Source organism: Myxocyprinus asiaticus, chromosome 6, assembly GCF_019703515.2.
Source record: "Myxocyprinus asiaticus isolate MX2 ecotype Aquarium Trade chromosome 6, UBuf_Myxa_2, whole genome shotgun sequence".
Lineage (NCBI taxonomy): Eukaryota > Metazoa > Chordata > Actinopteri > Cypriniformes > Catostomidae > Myxocyprinus > Myxocyprinus asiaticus.
In genome coordinates this window covers 315354-331902 of record NC_059349.1, presented here as the reverse complement: position 1 = coordinate 331902, position 16549 = coordinate 315354, and the positions used below count along the sequence as shown (strand labels likewise).

Sequence of the window (16549 nt, the reverse complement as noted above, 5' to 3'; positions counted from 1 at the left end):
GATCCAAGTTACACAGAGGAATAAACACATTGTTTCAAAGCAGCTTTACAGAAAACTATGCTACAATGTCATGTCTTAAAGACCTCATTGAGTAGTTTAAATGAAAACTTGATTGAAAATCATGCCTCAAAAATAAAAATAATTGTATTGAGGCCCCCAGTGAGCAAGCCAAATGTGACTCGCAAGGAACCCAAAACTCAAGATGTTAGTAAATTGAGAAAAAAGAAATCCTTTTTAGAAACAGGCTCAGATGGGGAAACCAATTTCCATCTGGCTATACAGCATGAATATAATGACAATATTATCTATGTGTAATACAAGTCATGTATTATGAGTAAACTGAGAAGATATTGATTGAACTAAGATTAATGATTTAGTGTCTTTGAAGTCCATCCTGAATTGACTGAGGAAGTGCACATAGATGTAGTGTGCTTTATTATTTGGCTGAAGTTGTAAGTTGGCATAAAAGTATTGTCTATATATTCCATTTTAAGAGAGTTGTCCATCCAAAGACCAAGATGATGCTGGTAGAGGTCAGTAAGGTGTGACTTGCAGTCCGGCTGGAGTTGGCAGCAGTTATGTATCCCGAGGATGAGACATGGAAACAAATAGAAAAGGCGTTAAATTCACTTTAAAGCAGAGTTAAAGAAAACGAGAAGTGTTTCAGGTTTTCGGCAGACCTGACCAATGCAGCATAACTATGGGCTGAGAGATACATTTTGTGTATGCCTGTCTGAAGAGATGAGTCTTTAGTCTAGACTTTAACTGAAAGACTGTCTGAGTCCTGAACAATGCTAGGAAGGCTATTCCAGAGTTTGAGACCAAATAGGAAAAGGATCTACCTCCTTTTGTGGATTTTGATTCTAGGTATTATCAACTGGCTGGAATTTTGCGATCGTAGTGAACGTGATAGGTTATAGCATGATAGAAGGTCGCTTAAGTATTGAGGAGCTAGACCATTCAAAGCATTGCAAGTAATTACATTTTTTTAAATTGATATGAAATAATAGATCTTCCTCTGAAAACGCAGTATTTCAGTTAGGATCAAAACGGTCTGACTCACTAATTCTGCGTTATGGTCAGTCCGTGACTAAAGCGGGCGGTGATCTGGGTTGTGAAAACTAGAAGCGGTCGATTGCTTTCACTGGATTTGCACGAGAGAGCAATTTTGAAGTCAAAGTGTTTTAAGGGTGCTATATTTAGGCTTAATGGCTGAACGATTAATCGAAATAAAATCGAAATCACGACATGACTTTCGTGAATATTAAACCGCAAGGGCTGCAATTTAATTAAATTAATAAATATCCTGCATGTGCTGCTCGCTGCGCTTTTTATGTGCAGATCTATTCTCTGTAGTCTATTAAATGTACTCTGTGCATGCAAGGAGCTCATGATAGCATTTTAAAAGCGGTTCTGTGCTTAAAAACAGAAATTCCTCATGCTAATAGACGTGCTTGAGTTCAGTTCGGTGTGCCAATGTGCTGAGCACGTTATAAATACAGCGCTCTAGATTCACTAATTGCACACCTGCTTGGCCACTAAAAGTTACTATCCAAATATAAAAATAACCCCATAACATTGTGTTTTTGTGGATAGAAGAATGGACCGTAAAATGGACCTTCCTGAAAACTTTTCGCCAGATTCACAAACGCTTCGTACTCCCCAGATGTGCGTGTTAGTGAATTCCAAACATTTGTATATAGAGGGCATGTGCACGTTCATTCACATCTGCCATAATCCACACCCATGAAAACCTCATATAAGGAAGGTGACAGACTCGCTAGTAAAAAGCACATCTATGCGGAACAGTAATGAAATCTTTTTTATGAATTAAGTGCATTGACATCGTAAAATGTTTTAGCCAGCACAAAAGTGTCTCAGTGTTGTCACTGCATGTTGTTGCTTTCATCAGAGGCTCTTTTGTGAATCAAAAGTTCAAGAAGTCAGTAAAAATGGTTGACATGAGTGTAAAAAAAATTCAGTTCATGCTGGGAGGAGGATGTCCACCACCATTAACCTTCTCTGGTTCAGTCAGTTCGCAGTGCATCGCCAGCATCATTTGTGAAACTTCTTGGGTAAATCATGATGGTAACAGTAATATAATTGCAACTGGAAGAATCTTTAGAGAAAATGAAAGAATGCCTGAAGATATTTAACCGAAATGCTGTAAGATATTACAGACTTGCAAGCTGTACGACATTGTGCGGGCTTTTTAAAAAAATGTCCCAGTTGTACTGAGTATGCTTCTGCCTGCAATGTTTATTTCTGGGTTTAACAGCAATAGTATTGACCATACGTTATCAACTGAACGCGATTTACTGATGCCTACACTGAATTATGAAACCTGAATTGTAGGGCTCATATCAAATAAAAAAAATAAAAGTCCAACAGTCATGTTTAGAGGGCATTCATTTTTTCGAGAAAATCAAACGCAAAATGAGAAAGTGAATGTCCCTGTCAAAATGTGTGGCAGCAGTGTTTCAGAAGAGGTGTAGTCCTCCACAAACCACTGCACACTCTCATTCACCTCTCACCCCATTTTGGTATGAAGCACCCATTTTCCAGCATCCTGTCTATTCCGCATAGATAAAATGTCAAATTCTTAAATAAACTGTTTGACTTTGAAATACGTCTCATCACGTACAGGTACAATGGGCTGCAAATGCTGTTTCATGTTGACAAAATACTTTTGTTGTCTTTAGTAATCTAGTGAACACATTTCAAATGTTGCAACATGAAAAACAGGATGTTGACTGTGTCTTTTTCCTCACAGGGTCAGTATGGAAACTACCAGCAGTAAATTCAGAGTGCTTGACTTCCAGTCTGAGTGTTTCCTGTCATGTGTGGTGTGTGACCTGATGAAGGGCTCGTGCTTTCTTTTAAACTCCCTGTACATCACTTGTGAAGAGAGGAATCTTCCCTGCTAATGTAGACTGCGTTCTTAATGCGGCCAAATGCTCAACAGTGATTGACTTGATTATCAGCACAGATGGTCTAAATGTGACACACCTGTAAAACTCAGTCTTTTTGCAGCATTAGGAAAGTAAAATTGAATTTCCTGTCAACTTTTATCTGCATTTTTGAGTTGTACAGAGTAGCCATCTCATAGCAGCAATGCCTTAAAAGATACAGCTGCCTTATTTACAGTAAAACCAGTGAAAATAACACACAGACACACATAGCAATGTTCATAAGCTGCAGAATGTTTTCTCTCTCTCTCTAATAAAGTTCACCATGTGATTCTCAAGCCCCTTCTGCAAATATCAGAGAAGCAATAATGCTGAGGGCTGCTGAAGGAGATTTTTTTAAATCTCAGGTTCAAAACTTTCCTATGTTTAAAAGTATTTTATGCTTTATGAAATAGAGCTCAGACTGAGTCCAGGTGTTGTCCTGTCTTTAATGACTGTGTTTGATCTCTCTTTTCTTTTGAGGCTGGGAAGTTCCATTGATGAAACCATCTGGTACTGTAATGACTTGAATGTCAATCATGAAAATACTGCTTTGTGTAAAATGTGAGTTTTATGTAGAAATAATCTCTAAAAGTGAAGTCTCATTGAAATTGTCAGACTTTGTATCAGTTGATAGCTTTTAATAAAATCATGTCTTTTTGCAGAAACAGCTGTGCCAACTGCATTTAATATGAAAAGCATAGATCTGCAATACGCAAGTGTGTAACAAGTCAGTTTTATTATTGCTGTTTAACTCAAACATCACTGAGTGCTTTAATGCTTGACAGTTTTATGCATCTTTTCATAGAGAAAAAACACTTATAGGGATAGTTCACACAAAAATCATAATTTACCCTCATGTTGTTCCAAACCCATATGACTTTTCAATGGAACGCAAGAGATGTTAGGACTGACTGCCTCGGTCACAATGTAATTTCATTGTACAGAGAGAAGATTCAATGAAAGTGAGTAGCGTCTGCAGCTAAAATTTGGCCCAAAATCTCCTTTTCTGTTTTATGGAAGAAATTCATATATATTAGCATTAAATTACTAACTTTCAACTTAATGCAGCTCGCATATTGTTCTCACACATTCTGCTGCGTTACTGGAAAAAGTCCAGGAAGGAGTATTTTAAAGGGGTCATGAAATGTTCTTTTTTTCATCAAAACAGTAATAATTTAGTAATATATGATCATTTTCCACCCTGTCTCTTGCCCTCTGTCTGAAACGCTTGGTTTTAGCCTAAGCGTAGATGTTTTTTTGCTGTAAGGCAGTCATGAGTTAACTAACGACGTAGGGTAGTTGCAAAAGTAGAGAACGAGGCCTTTTTGCAGCTTGGTTTCAATAAGTGTTTTATTGCATTGGGGATTAAGTTTTGAGTTCTGAAAGTATGTTTTTATAGTGGAGTGACCTCTTATGTCAAAATATTAAGGAGAATTTGATTCCTATTGACATGACCCCTTTAATAGGTAAAACAAGCATGGTATTTCAAGCACAAATTAAATTTATATTTGCATTTTGTTTTAATTTTTAAAAGAGCCAATTTCTAACATATTGCAAATTTGTAATGATCAGGTATATGATCAGTTCTGTTGTCACTGTCAAAGAGACTGTCAACTAATAAACATTCTGAGTGTTTAACATCACACCCACCTGATATATGGTCATACAGTGGCGTGGGTGAGAACCTGTTCCTTCAGAAATATAAAGGCGCACTTCTGGTGGTCCAGAAAAAGGGGAGAAAGTTTAATAAAAATAAAGTAATTAGATCAAACTAAATTAAAATCTCTTGAGCTCACAATAACAGTAATAATGTGTCATGAGATTTCTTTGTAAATCTCAAAAGCATTAAAGAAAATTAGGCAGAGATACCTTTAACAGCCTGCACCATGGCATATTGTGGGCAGATTACAATCGAAAGTGATCCTACCCATGCCCTACTCACTCCGAAGTCCTGAGTCCTTGAAGTGGGTACTTTGAAGGTCCCTTCGAGAAAAGATTCATTTTCTCGCTTTCGAGGGGCATCCCCTTCCCGCAGCAGTGCCCTTCAAAAAAGCAAACAAGTTTTTCATAGAAGACTGTCATCAACAGAAGAAGCTGTCTGATTTAACCAAAACCAGTTTGTTTTTTGCTAAAACTAATAAGCCATTAGACTAATCACTTTCAAAAAAGTACCATGGTATTACCAATTTTTTTTTTTTTTTTTTTGTTAGATATGTAGGCTACCATAGTAATTATTCAGAACCATGGTATTACTTTCTGGACACGATCATTGTACCATGGTTCCACAACATTTTTGGTGTAAGGGCCTAAATATTAATGCTAGAACATAGTAAAATAACATTATATTAATATGAAAAGAAATGAAGAGAAAGTACTATAAAGCCGGCGTCACACTAGCCGATTTTCCCAGTGATTTTCAGATGTGACGCTGGCTTAAGAAGTGTCTGTTCTATAAAGAGGATGATGAGGTCAGAGTGAAAGTAGCAGAGATGACAGGAAGAAATGAGGGAGCAGAAATGAGAGAAAGTAAAGAGAAGAATGATGAACCTGACTCGGACCAAGAATCCTCATTGGAAATCCTGGATACCATCATGGAAGAGGTAGAGAATCATTCTAGCCTCCCAAACATTGGAGGGCACACCTTGCGCAGCGTCATATCGCCATTTCTGAGTGGCCGATTTCAAAGATCTTACAATAATTATTATGGCATAACACCTCTCCACCAACAGGTCTATCTCATGAAGAACTGTTTGTTTTCTTCCTGTCCTCACTCGACCCCACATCAGCTCCTCCTCTATCCAGCCCCGCCCCTGCTAAAGCGAAGTATAAACACCTCACTCTGGTGCCAGCTTTTGCATCTCGCCCAGAGAAAAGACCTCACGCAGTCTCTCCCGCGGAACAAGATCCAGTCTTCTCAGCACCTCTCGAAATCACGGAGTCCATCGACAAACTGGATAACAGATTCATGGTCTTAGAAAATCCTAATTCTCATCCTAACCCGGCTGCTGTCATCGCCTCCCCTCCCACTTATTCTCAAATTCACCCGGAAGTCGCCCACCTGTGATGTTTTACCACGTCATTGGCGACCACCATTCCTGCAGCTGCTACCAGAGCACCATTCATTCCACTAGCAGCAGCTATTCCTCCTATCTTGAGAAGCCAGATCATAGCAGTTAACGACATTAACTTGGTTAAAATGGTACTCTGCTCTTCTGAAACCATTGATAAACGCATTGTGGATTGCTGAGACATTTCCGTTGTTCTTTAATCAGAATCAGAATCAGATTTATTGCCAAGCATGCTTACACTTACAAGGAATTTGTCTTGGTGACAGGAGCTTCCAGTGTACAACAATACAAAAACAATACAAAAACAGCAACAAGACATAGATAATAATAAAAAATAAATCTAATTATACACATACGTACAGACACACACATACATACATACACACATACACATAGGTAGTGCAAATCTAATACAATCTGTTATGTACAGTGCAAATGTTTTTTTTTTTTCTTCAGAGGAATGAAATGGCAGAAGAGGTTGGATGTGTTGGATAAATATAAGAAAGACTAAACTGTGTATTGCACATAGTTATTGCTCAATGGGGCAATTTAACTGTTCATGAGATGGATAGCCTGAGGGAAAAAACTGTTCCTGTGCCTGACGGTTCTGGTGCTCAGCGCTCTGAAATGTCGGCCAGAAGGCAACAGTTCAAAAAGGTAGTGGGCAGGGTGAGTGGGGTCCAGAGTGATTTTTCCAGCCTTTTTCCTCACTCTGGAAGTGTATAGTTCTTGAAGGGGGGGCAGGGGGCAACCAATAATCCTCTCAGCAGTCTGAACTGTCCTTTGTAGTCTTCTGATGTCTGATTTCATAGCTGAACCAAACCAGACAGTTATTAAAGTGCAGAGGACAGACTCAATGACTTCTGAGTAAAACTGTATCAGCAGCGCCTGTGGCAGGTTGAATTTCCTCAGCTGGCGAAGGAAGTACAACCTCTGCTGTGCCTTTTTCACAATGGAGTCAGTGTGGGTCTCCCACTTCAGGTCCTGTGAGATGGTAGTGCCCAGGAACTGAATGACTCCACTGCTGCCACAGTGCTGTTTAGAATGGTTGGGGGGGGGGGGGGGTCAGTGTTGGGGTGTTTCTCCTAAAGTCCACAATGATCTCCACCGTTTTAAGCGTGTTCAGCTCAAGGTTGTTTTGACTGCACCAGACAGCCAGCTGTTCAACCTCCCTTCTGTATGCAGACTCATCGTCATCTCGGATGAGGCCGATGACAGTGGTGTCGTCTGCAAACTTCAGGAGCTTGACAGAGGGGTCCTTGGTGAAGCAGTTATTGGTGTAGAGGGAGAAGAGTAGTGGGGAGAGCACACATCCCTGGGGGGCACCAGTGCTGATTGTACAGCTGCTAGAAGTGAGTTTCCCCTGTCTCACAAGCTGCTGCCTGTCCATCAGAAAGCTGGTAATCCACTGACAGATAGATGTGGGTACAGAGAGTTGGTATAATTTATTCTGGAATATAGCTGGGATGATGGTGTTGAAAGCCAAACTGAAGTCCACAAAAAGGATCCTTGCATATGTCCCTGGTCTGTCCAGATGTTGCAGGATATGATGCAATCCTATGTTGACTGCATCATCCACAGACCTGTTTGCTCGATAAGCAAATGGAAGGGGATCTAGAAAGGGTCCAGTGATGTTCTTCAGGTGGGCCAACACCAGTCTCTCAAATGATTTCATGACCACAGACATCAGGGCGACAGGTCTGTAGTCATTAAGTCCTGTGATTTTTGGTTTCTTTGGGACAGGAATAATGATTGAGCATTTGAAGCAGCATGGGACTTCACACTGCTCCAGTGATCTATTGAAGATTGGTGTGAAGATGGGGGCCAGCTGGTTAGCACATGTTTGAAGACACGCTGGTGAGACACCATCTGGGCCTGAAGCCTTCCTCGTCTTTTGTTTCCGAAAGACGCGGCTCACATCATCTTCACAGATCTTAAGTGCAGGTTGAGTAGCAGGAGGGGGGAGGAGGGGGGTTGTAGGAGGTGTTGGTGTTTGTGTGAAGTGAAGGTCAGAGTGGGTGTGGGGTGTGAGATTGGGCCTTTCAGATCTGCAGTAGAACACATTCAGGTCGTCAGCCAGTTGTTGGTTCTCTACAGGGTTGGGGGTAGGAGTCCTGTAATTTGTGAGTTGTTTCATGCCACTCCACACTGATGCAGGGTCGTTAGCTGAAACCTTGTTTTTCAGCTTCTCAGAGTATCTTCTTTTAGCCACTCTGATTTCCCTGTTCAGTGTGTTCCTGGCCTGATTGTACAAGACTTTATCCCCACCCCTGTAAGCATCCTCTTTGGTCTGACGAAGCTGCCTGAGCTCTGCTGTAAACCACGGTTTGTCATTGTTGAACTTTAAATAAGTCCTAATAGGAATGCACATATCCTCACAGAAACTGATATATGATGTAACAGTATCTGTGACCTCATTCAGGTCTGTGGCTGCAGTCTCAAAAACACTCCAATCCGTGCAATCGAAGCAGGCTTGTAGTTCCCACTCTGCTTCATTGGTCCATCTCTTTACAGTCCTTACTACTGGCTTGGTTGATTTTAATTTCTGCCTGTAGGTTGGAAGAAGATGAACCAGACAGTGATCAGAGAGTCCCAAAGCTGCTCTAGGGACAGAGCAATATGCATCCTTTATTGTTGTGTAACAATGATCCAGTATGTTCCTGTCTCTGGTGGAGTATGTGATGTGCTGTTTGTATTTGGGCAGTTCATGTGTGAGATTTGCTTTGTTAAAATCCCCAAGAATAATAATAACTGAGTCCAGGTATTGTTGTTCCATGTCTGTGATTTGATCAGCCAGCTGTTGCAGCGCTGTGTTCAAACACGCGTTTGGTGTGATATACACACTCACCAGAATAAATGAGAAAAACTCCCGCGGCGAGTAGAAAGGCTTACAGTTAATAAAGAGTGCTTCCAAATTAGGACAGCACATCCTCTTTAACGTTGTTACATCTGTACATCAACTTTCATTGATATAAAAGCATGTTCCACCGCCTCTCGTTTTCCCCATTAACTCTGCGATGCGATCCGCTCTGAACAGCTGGAAGCCCTTCAGATGTAATGCGCTGTCCAGACTGGCTTCACTCAGCCAGGTTTCTGTGAAGCACAAGGCAGCAGAGGTTGAAAAGTCCTTGTTTGTGCGGGTGAGGAGATGTAGTTCGTCCATTTTGTTAGGAAGAGAGTGTGGATTCGCTAAATGAATACTCGGCAGCGCTGGTCGAAATCCGTGCCGACGGAGTTTGACCAGCGCACTGGCTCGTCTCCCTTGCCTGCGTCTCTTGAACAGCAGAGCTGCGCCTCCAACTAAAATGTCTAGCAAAACATCTGAATATTCGAAAACCGGGAAAAGATTGTGTGGTACATGCTGTCGAATGTTCAGCAGTTCGTTTCTGTTAAAACTGACTGGAAAAAGATTACTAAACACAGGACAAACAAACAAAAACTACAAAACAACTGAGGAGCTCCACACTGAAGCAGCCATCCACGGCGCCATCACGATGAAAACATTTTTTAGATTCTGATCCAAGGCTGTCAAAAAGTCTGTCTCTCACTGAATTTAATGTTGCTTTCGGAGTCTATAGAGACACTATTTGCAAGGTTTCTCCAGAGAGACTTTCTGAGCAGGATATGTATTTGACAATCATTTCAGATCTCGGGATATTTAATTGGCCCCTTCTGTGTTCCCCAAAGATATTTTCTCTCTCTCTTATGCTTCTGTTGATCTTATCAACTTATCACCTTATTATATAGTTAAACACTGCAGTAAAGGATGCTTGGTTAGTGAAAGCTGACATTTGATGCTTTTAAAATCATACCCCTCCACCCTTCTCAGTGGCATCTTAGCATGAAGTGGAGATCAAAACTGTATTTCACCGTAAGCTTAAATTTTGGCTGCCGCAGCAGTCCTAACATTTTTGACTCTTTATCCAATGCTTTATGCTGGATTCTCCTGAATAACTGCAATCTTCCATTCATATTGCATTTATTAGATTATTTGCTATTAGTCGAGTTTCCTAGTTCTCCAACTAAGGTCAGTTCAGGTCATGTCATTTTTATTTGTATAGCGCTTTTCACAACACACATCGTTTCAAAGCAGCTTTACAGAAAATCATGCTTTGACATTACAGATATTGCAGCTTCATTTTCTGTTAGAGTCATCATTGTGCAGTTTGTTAAAAATGTGATAATTGTGTCTTAAGAAAAAAATAATAACAATAAAAAATAATAATTATTATTATTATTTACTTATTTTATATTTAGACCCCCATTGAGCAAGCTAAAAGTGACTGTGGCAAGGAACAAAAAACTTGATATGATGTTGGTTAATGGAGAAAATAACCTTGTGGGAAACCAGGCTCACTGTGGGGGCCAATTCCCCTCTGGCTGAATTGAAGAATTTTGAAATTGTGAAAAGATTGGAAAAACTTTTTCCTAGTATTTTTACATAAATGGGAGATTTGGTCTATAATTAGTCAACTCTCCAGAATCAAGCTGTGATTTCTGATAGGCGCTTTGATAACTGCTAGCTTAAAGTTTCTTGGGACATGACCTCAGGGTAATGAGGAGTTAATAATATTAAGGAGAGGTTCTGGCTCTTAAAAAAATCTTCCATCGTTTCTGTATTCCCTTGTTTAATAAGAAATCCATTGACCCCTCCACATCTTAACAGTTTCTGGGCAAACACCTGGACAGTCAAGCCATGCTAGCTTCTCTCTGAGAAATTAATCTGGATCCATAAGATCACATCGTCATATGCAGTTGCTACCTCTTTTAATGAATGAGATTTGCTGTTCGTGCTGGGACACTTAAATTTTGCAATGCGTATTATTCCACATGGGTGCGCTTTAATTTCTAGACTCCTGGAATTGTCAAAATCCATTCCTAACCTCGATTACAAACTTGTTTTAGATTAGGGCTGTCATTCAGACCTGAGCTTTGGGGCATGTTTGCTTAATGATTGGAATGGGATTTCTTCTTTCTATGACAAGTTGTTTGAAAAGTCCAGTACTATTCAATTTTATGCTGACGCAGCTCCCTCTGTCAGTTTTTGTGGGTTTTTTGGTAGTGTAGTGTGGTAAGCTATGCAGCCTCTCGTTACCTCCTTTCAGGGAACCAAAGTTACAGTCATAACTGAGATATTACCTTTCAAGACAGTCACTTCGACGCTGCGTCATTAGCTGAAGCTAAGGGAATTGTATACCATAATTCTGTGCTACTAATCAAATGCACTAGAACAATGCCCACTAGCCAACAAGGTAGTGGAAACAACATTGAAATAACCTCCCCTTCATATTGACAAATTGGAAGCAAAGGGGAAATACATTTTTTTTGCTTTTGTGGTAAAAGCATTACAACAATGCCACTAGCCAATCAGGGTAGTAAAAAAACATTGCAAAGAAGCTCCTCTTCACATTAACAAAGGGAAGAGAAAGAAAACACCAAGGTCAGAGACCTGCACATACAGATTTTCAACAGTGACACTAGCCAACAGGGTAGTGAAACATTGACACATCAACCCTCTTTCGCAGCCAAAAAATAGATGGAGACATCCAAGTTATACATCCTGGCAAAGGTGTTAGGGGAAGCCCCAAATCCAGGAGCAAAGGAGCATTCCTGGTGGAATGGGCCTTAACACCCACTGAGCACTGTACGCCTTGCACAGTGTAATCGAGTTCAATGGCATCAACAACCCAGTGAGAGAGTCTTTGCTTGGAGACAGCAAAACCTTTTGCAGGGCCTTCAAAGCAGATAAAGAGCTGATCTGACAACCTGAATTGACTCGTTTGGTCAGTATACATGCACAATGCCCACACAGGACAAAGCATGTGCAGTCTCTTCCGACTAATAAGAAGGAGGGTAGAATGCCTGAAAGGTGACAACCTGAGCCTTGAAGAGAGTGCCCAATACTCTGGGCACATAACCCTCCCTGGGCTTGAGGACGGCCTTCAACAAGTCTGGTCCGAACACTTAAGCAAGAGTCTTTGACCAACAAAGCCTAAAGGTCCCCAACAAATCTGACTGAGTCCAAAGTGAGTGGCAGCACAGCCTTCAAAGAGAGTATGCGAAAGTTTACCATGTCTAATGGCTCAAATGGGGAACCCGTGAGCACATTTTACACCAGCGCTAAGTCTCAGACCGGGACGGTAGAGGGGTGAGAGGGTCTTAATCAGACATCCTCAAAAAAACGTATTGACCAAAGGGTTTTTTCTCACTGACAATTGTTCTGTCGCTATGGCAGCGACATATGCAGTATGATGAGAGCTCTACATCCAAACACTTGCAAAAAAAAAAAAAGAAGCTCCTCGCCTTGGGAGGAACACCAGGCAATGAAAAGGCGACACTTCAAGGTGCAGAGCCGCCTTGTGGAGATGGCTCTAGTCTGTAGTATGGTGTCAAGCACTGGCTGCGTGTCAGACGAGCCCCCTTCAGAGGCCAAATATGACAGTATAGGCGTCCCATGTCTGAACTGTAATGTTTCCCTTTTCTTCTTTGAAGAGAATGTCAACATTTCCATGAAAATACATTTATACATTTAAACAACATACATTTTCTTTAGTGCTCATCGCAATGAAACAGCCCTTTTAAAGGTCTGACCACGTTTGCCTTGAGAGTACAGTGGTGATTTGAGACAGGTGATATTTGCACATTTGACAGCAAGTGGAGCTTCTGACTCACGTGAGTCATGAGAGAGAACCAGAAGAGATGTCAAGCATGCATCTGATCATATATGTACCACTCTAAAACAAGCAGCGGTCTATATCATTTTATGTCAGGAGAATGTTTTATTTCTTTTGTTATAAATACAATTTTTGTAATCCTGATAGTAATCTCAATTTTTACCAAATGTAACTGTAATCTGATTATGTTGAGTTTTTATGTAACTATACAGATTACAGTTTTTGGTATACCGATTATGGAATGCTGTTACAAATATTCCGTTACTCCCCAAGTCTGGTTATGTGGAATAATTGATGCCGGACCGTTAAATTATTGAAAAATAATGCACACCCCGAGGTGGTAATGCTGTTTCACCTCAGGTGTGCATTATTTTTCAAAATTTCCACTGGCCACAGAGTCAATTATTCCACTTATACACTGCCATTCAAAAGTTTGGGGTCACTTGACTGAAATGTTTCTCATGATCTTAAAATCCTTTTGACCTGAAGGTGTATGCTTAAATGTTTTAAATTAATTGTAGATTAAAAAAAAAAAAAGAATTGTGCCAACATATTAATTTATGTCACTGACAAAACTAAAATTTTATAAAAAATTAAAAATAAGTTTTGAAATGGATGACTTGGACAGAATAATAAAGAAAAGCAGCCAATAAGTGAGATGATAGTGAGAGCAGTGTAAAAAAGTAATTAATTAACAGGGTAAGTTACTCTAAAAAAGTAATTAATTACTAACTACTAATTACATTTTCTACAGTGTAATTAGATTACTAATTACTCTGTCTGAAACATAATTGCATTACTACTTTCTAGAACCCTTATCAACCTTGACCTGATGAAAAATATAAGGATAGACATGAAATTATTATTTTAATTCTTCAAATAAATCATATAAAATCAAATAAATTATTAATGAACTGGCTTAAGAATTTAAAGGGGCTGCATTAAATTAGAAAACATACATTTTAACATTAAACGTTAAATGTCTATTTTAAATTCAATACTGTTTTTTTTTTTAGAATTGTTCTATATTCTATACAGTATTAATTACTAATACTATTAATCATATACTTTGTAATGCATTATACCCAACACTGAGTGAGAGGGCATGTATTTACCTGCATCTGACACAGTTCTCGTCAGCTGTAACATCGCTTCAAATCGCAAAGCTGTTCGTTTAACTTGTTGGGCCTCATGTGCTCAGATAGAAGACAAAGGCAGGCCTACACACAGTCATAAAGCCTGACTGAGGCCTGTAGGATCACTCAAAGCCTGATAACACAAAAACAGCGACAATTTCACACAAATTGAGTCCAAACAGACTGCAGATCCCGTCAAGCCTTGCTCACTTTACACCTAGGTGTGAAATTCTGAAGGATCGAACTCTCAACTCCTACTGGATGAAATGCATGACAGAACGCGTCCATCAAGCATGATGTCATTGAGAGTATAAAACTCTGGAGATTCCTCCTAAGCTTGCTTCCAGCGACAGTATTCACCGTGTCTAGTTGCAGCCCTGCTGCTCCCCGTTGTAGCCTCGCTGCCCAAGGAAGTAACAAACATACCTGAACACTGGCCATACACTCTCCATCTCTCTGGACAAACCAAGATTCTCCGTGTTCCACCGAGCACCTTTTGCCTGCACAAGTGAAGAAAGAAGATTTCTCTTCCTTCTTCAACTGAGTTGACTTCGCTGATTTCTCCACCAACCCTCCATGAATCAGCCGCTGTACCGCCCACCGATAGAGCAAGGAAACGGCCTCCCATCATCCCCCGAGCTTCGAGGAACCGAGTCTGAGTCAAACGACGGATGAACACACATTCTACCCTTGTCCTCACGCAACTCAAGTAAGAGGTTTACGTCAGGGCAGAGATAGTTATTATAGTGTGTTATTCTTTTGTATCAAGGTTGTTGCTTGTACAGTTTATGGACCACCGAGTCCACTCATTGCTGCTAATAATACTCAAGGTATTACTGTACTTACTGTTACCACAAATGAGATTTGCTGTGTTGTTGTCCAACCACATTGGCTGTTTGTGCATTTCCGCCATCGCGGGTGAGACCAGCACACTGAGTTTACCCATTAAAGAGCCATCGAATGTGGCGGACGGATTACGAGCCGTTCACCGTGTCTCTGGGTGATAAAACTACGATCGCTAAACTGGCTTTGGTGCCGTCACCCTGTTCTCTCTCTCTCGTACTAACCGCACATACACACGACCCCTCACAAACACACCCGCACACACATTTGGCGAACAGATAACTTGGCAATAGAGCCAAGCTTTGTCCCTAAGTTATCGTACCAGCAGAGACACGTGTTAAATGGACAGACACCATTAACCAGTCTCTCCGCCCACATTCGCGGCCACATTCTCTGGCCGGAAACCTCGCGTGATGCACTCTCCACTCCTTCTCTACTTACATACATACACACACACACACACACACACACATACACCCATTCCCACACACACACACACACACACACACACACCTCTACCTTCCTCTCATGTATTATAGGCTTATCTGTTACCATATCTTGTTACTGTTTAGTTTGTAGTTGGAAGTCGGAAGTTTATTGACTGCTTTGAATTGATTATTAATTTATATTACTGCATCAATAAACTTTGTTATACTTTAAAGAGAAGTGTTTTTGTATTGTTCTGCATGCACCTGTGCCAAGGGCTGGCAGGGGATGTCGGTGCTCGGTTACAAGCCTTCATTGTTCCTTTTTTGAATGTTGATGTTCTCTGGATGTCGACTTTCCTAAGAGAACAATCCTATATTGAGACTGCTATACTGTCTGGTTATTAGTCCCTGATTCCAGGGTGGTGCCCCAGCAATATTCTTATTCATATTCTATTGATTTTGATAATTGATAGTTATCTTTGATGATTGTTGATTTGAAGGATTAATAAGCTAATGTTGATTCTAATCAATGTTCTATTGATTTTAATAATGCATAATTATCTTTGATATTTATTGCTAATAACCAAACCCACTCCTGAATGAAGCCCCAACAACTACACTTCTCAGCAGCAGGGTGGTAGCGTAGCAATTCTTGTATGGAGATTTTCGTTGTTTTAACTGTTTTATTAAGTCACATGTAAGCATTGCAATCAATGCTCTTTGTGTTGCCCGGGAGTGTCTATATGTTTGCATAAGTATGTGTGTGTATGTGTGTGTGTGTGTGTGTGTGTGTGTGTGTGTTTGTGTTTGTGTAGAGTGGGTGAGAGCAAAAGAGAGAGATGTTGTGTATAAACAAATGTTTTGACTAAACTGTACATTGTACCGTGTTAATGATTGGTGGAACTTTCACCCTGTTTTTAATTGGTTTGGAGAGCACCGTATATAAGCACATGGTGGTGCCATTTCTCCTTAACTAAAGCATGGCAACAAACCAGGACAGTAGTCTAAGGGGCCTGGTGCTAGATGATTGTAGATTCCCTTGTTCTTTTGTTCTATGTTAGCAAATAAAGATACCAATATTTAAAAGAATTCATCATTGTATTTGACTTTGAATACAGTACATGACAAGTTTGGCGACGAGCCAATGATCTACTAATCAACAATTGAAAAAAGCAGCAGCTAACTAGAAAGTGGCTAGTGTTTAGCCAGCATGGTGCTCTACACTACCGAAATGGGATCTGTGTTCGATGAGAGGGATGAAACTTTTGAGAACTATGAGGAGAGACTTTTGCTGTTCCTAGAGGCAAACAAGATTGAATCTGACAGACGGAAAGCAGTATTTTTTTATCCGTTGTAGGTCCAAGACTTTTGTTCTGCTAAAAGATTTAATGGCACCAAGAAAGGTGAGCAAGACACCTCTCTTGGATTTATTGAAAGCTTAGCGAAAAG

At 40.3% G+C, this 16549-nt stretch overlaps 1 protein-coding gene across 4 annotated transcripts in view; it reads left to right on the top strand.

The window, feature by feature from the left end:
* The window catches only part of LOC127442940 (protein SSXT-like), a 54313-nt gene extending 50667 nt beyond the window's left edge, over positions 1-3646 (top strand). For all 4 annotated transcript variants that reach the window (XM_051701349.1, XM_051701350.1, XM_051701348.1 and 1 more), the window contains one exon: positions 2774-3646. In XM_051701349.1, the coding sequence (XP_051557309.1) occupies positions 2774-2800 (27 nt within the window). In that variant the 3' untranslated portion in view covers positions 2801-3646. The remainder of the gene's footprint in view (positions 1-2773) is intronic.
* Positions 3647-16549: the final 12903 nt, after the last annotated feature.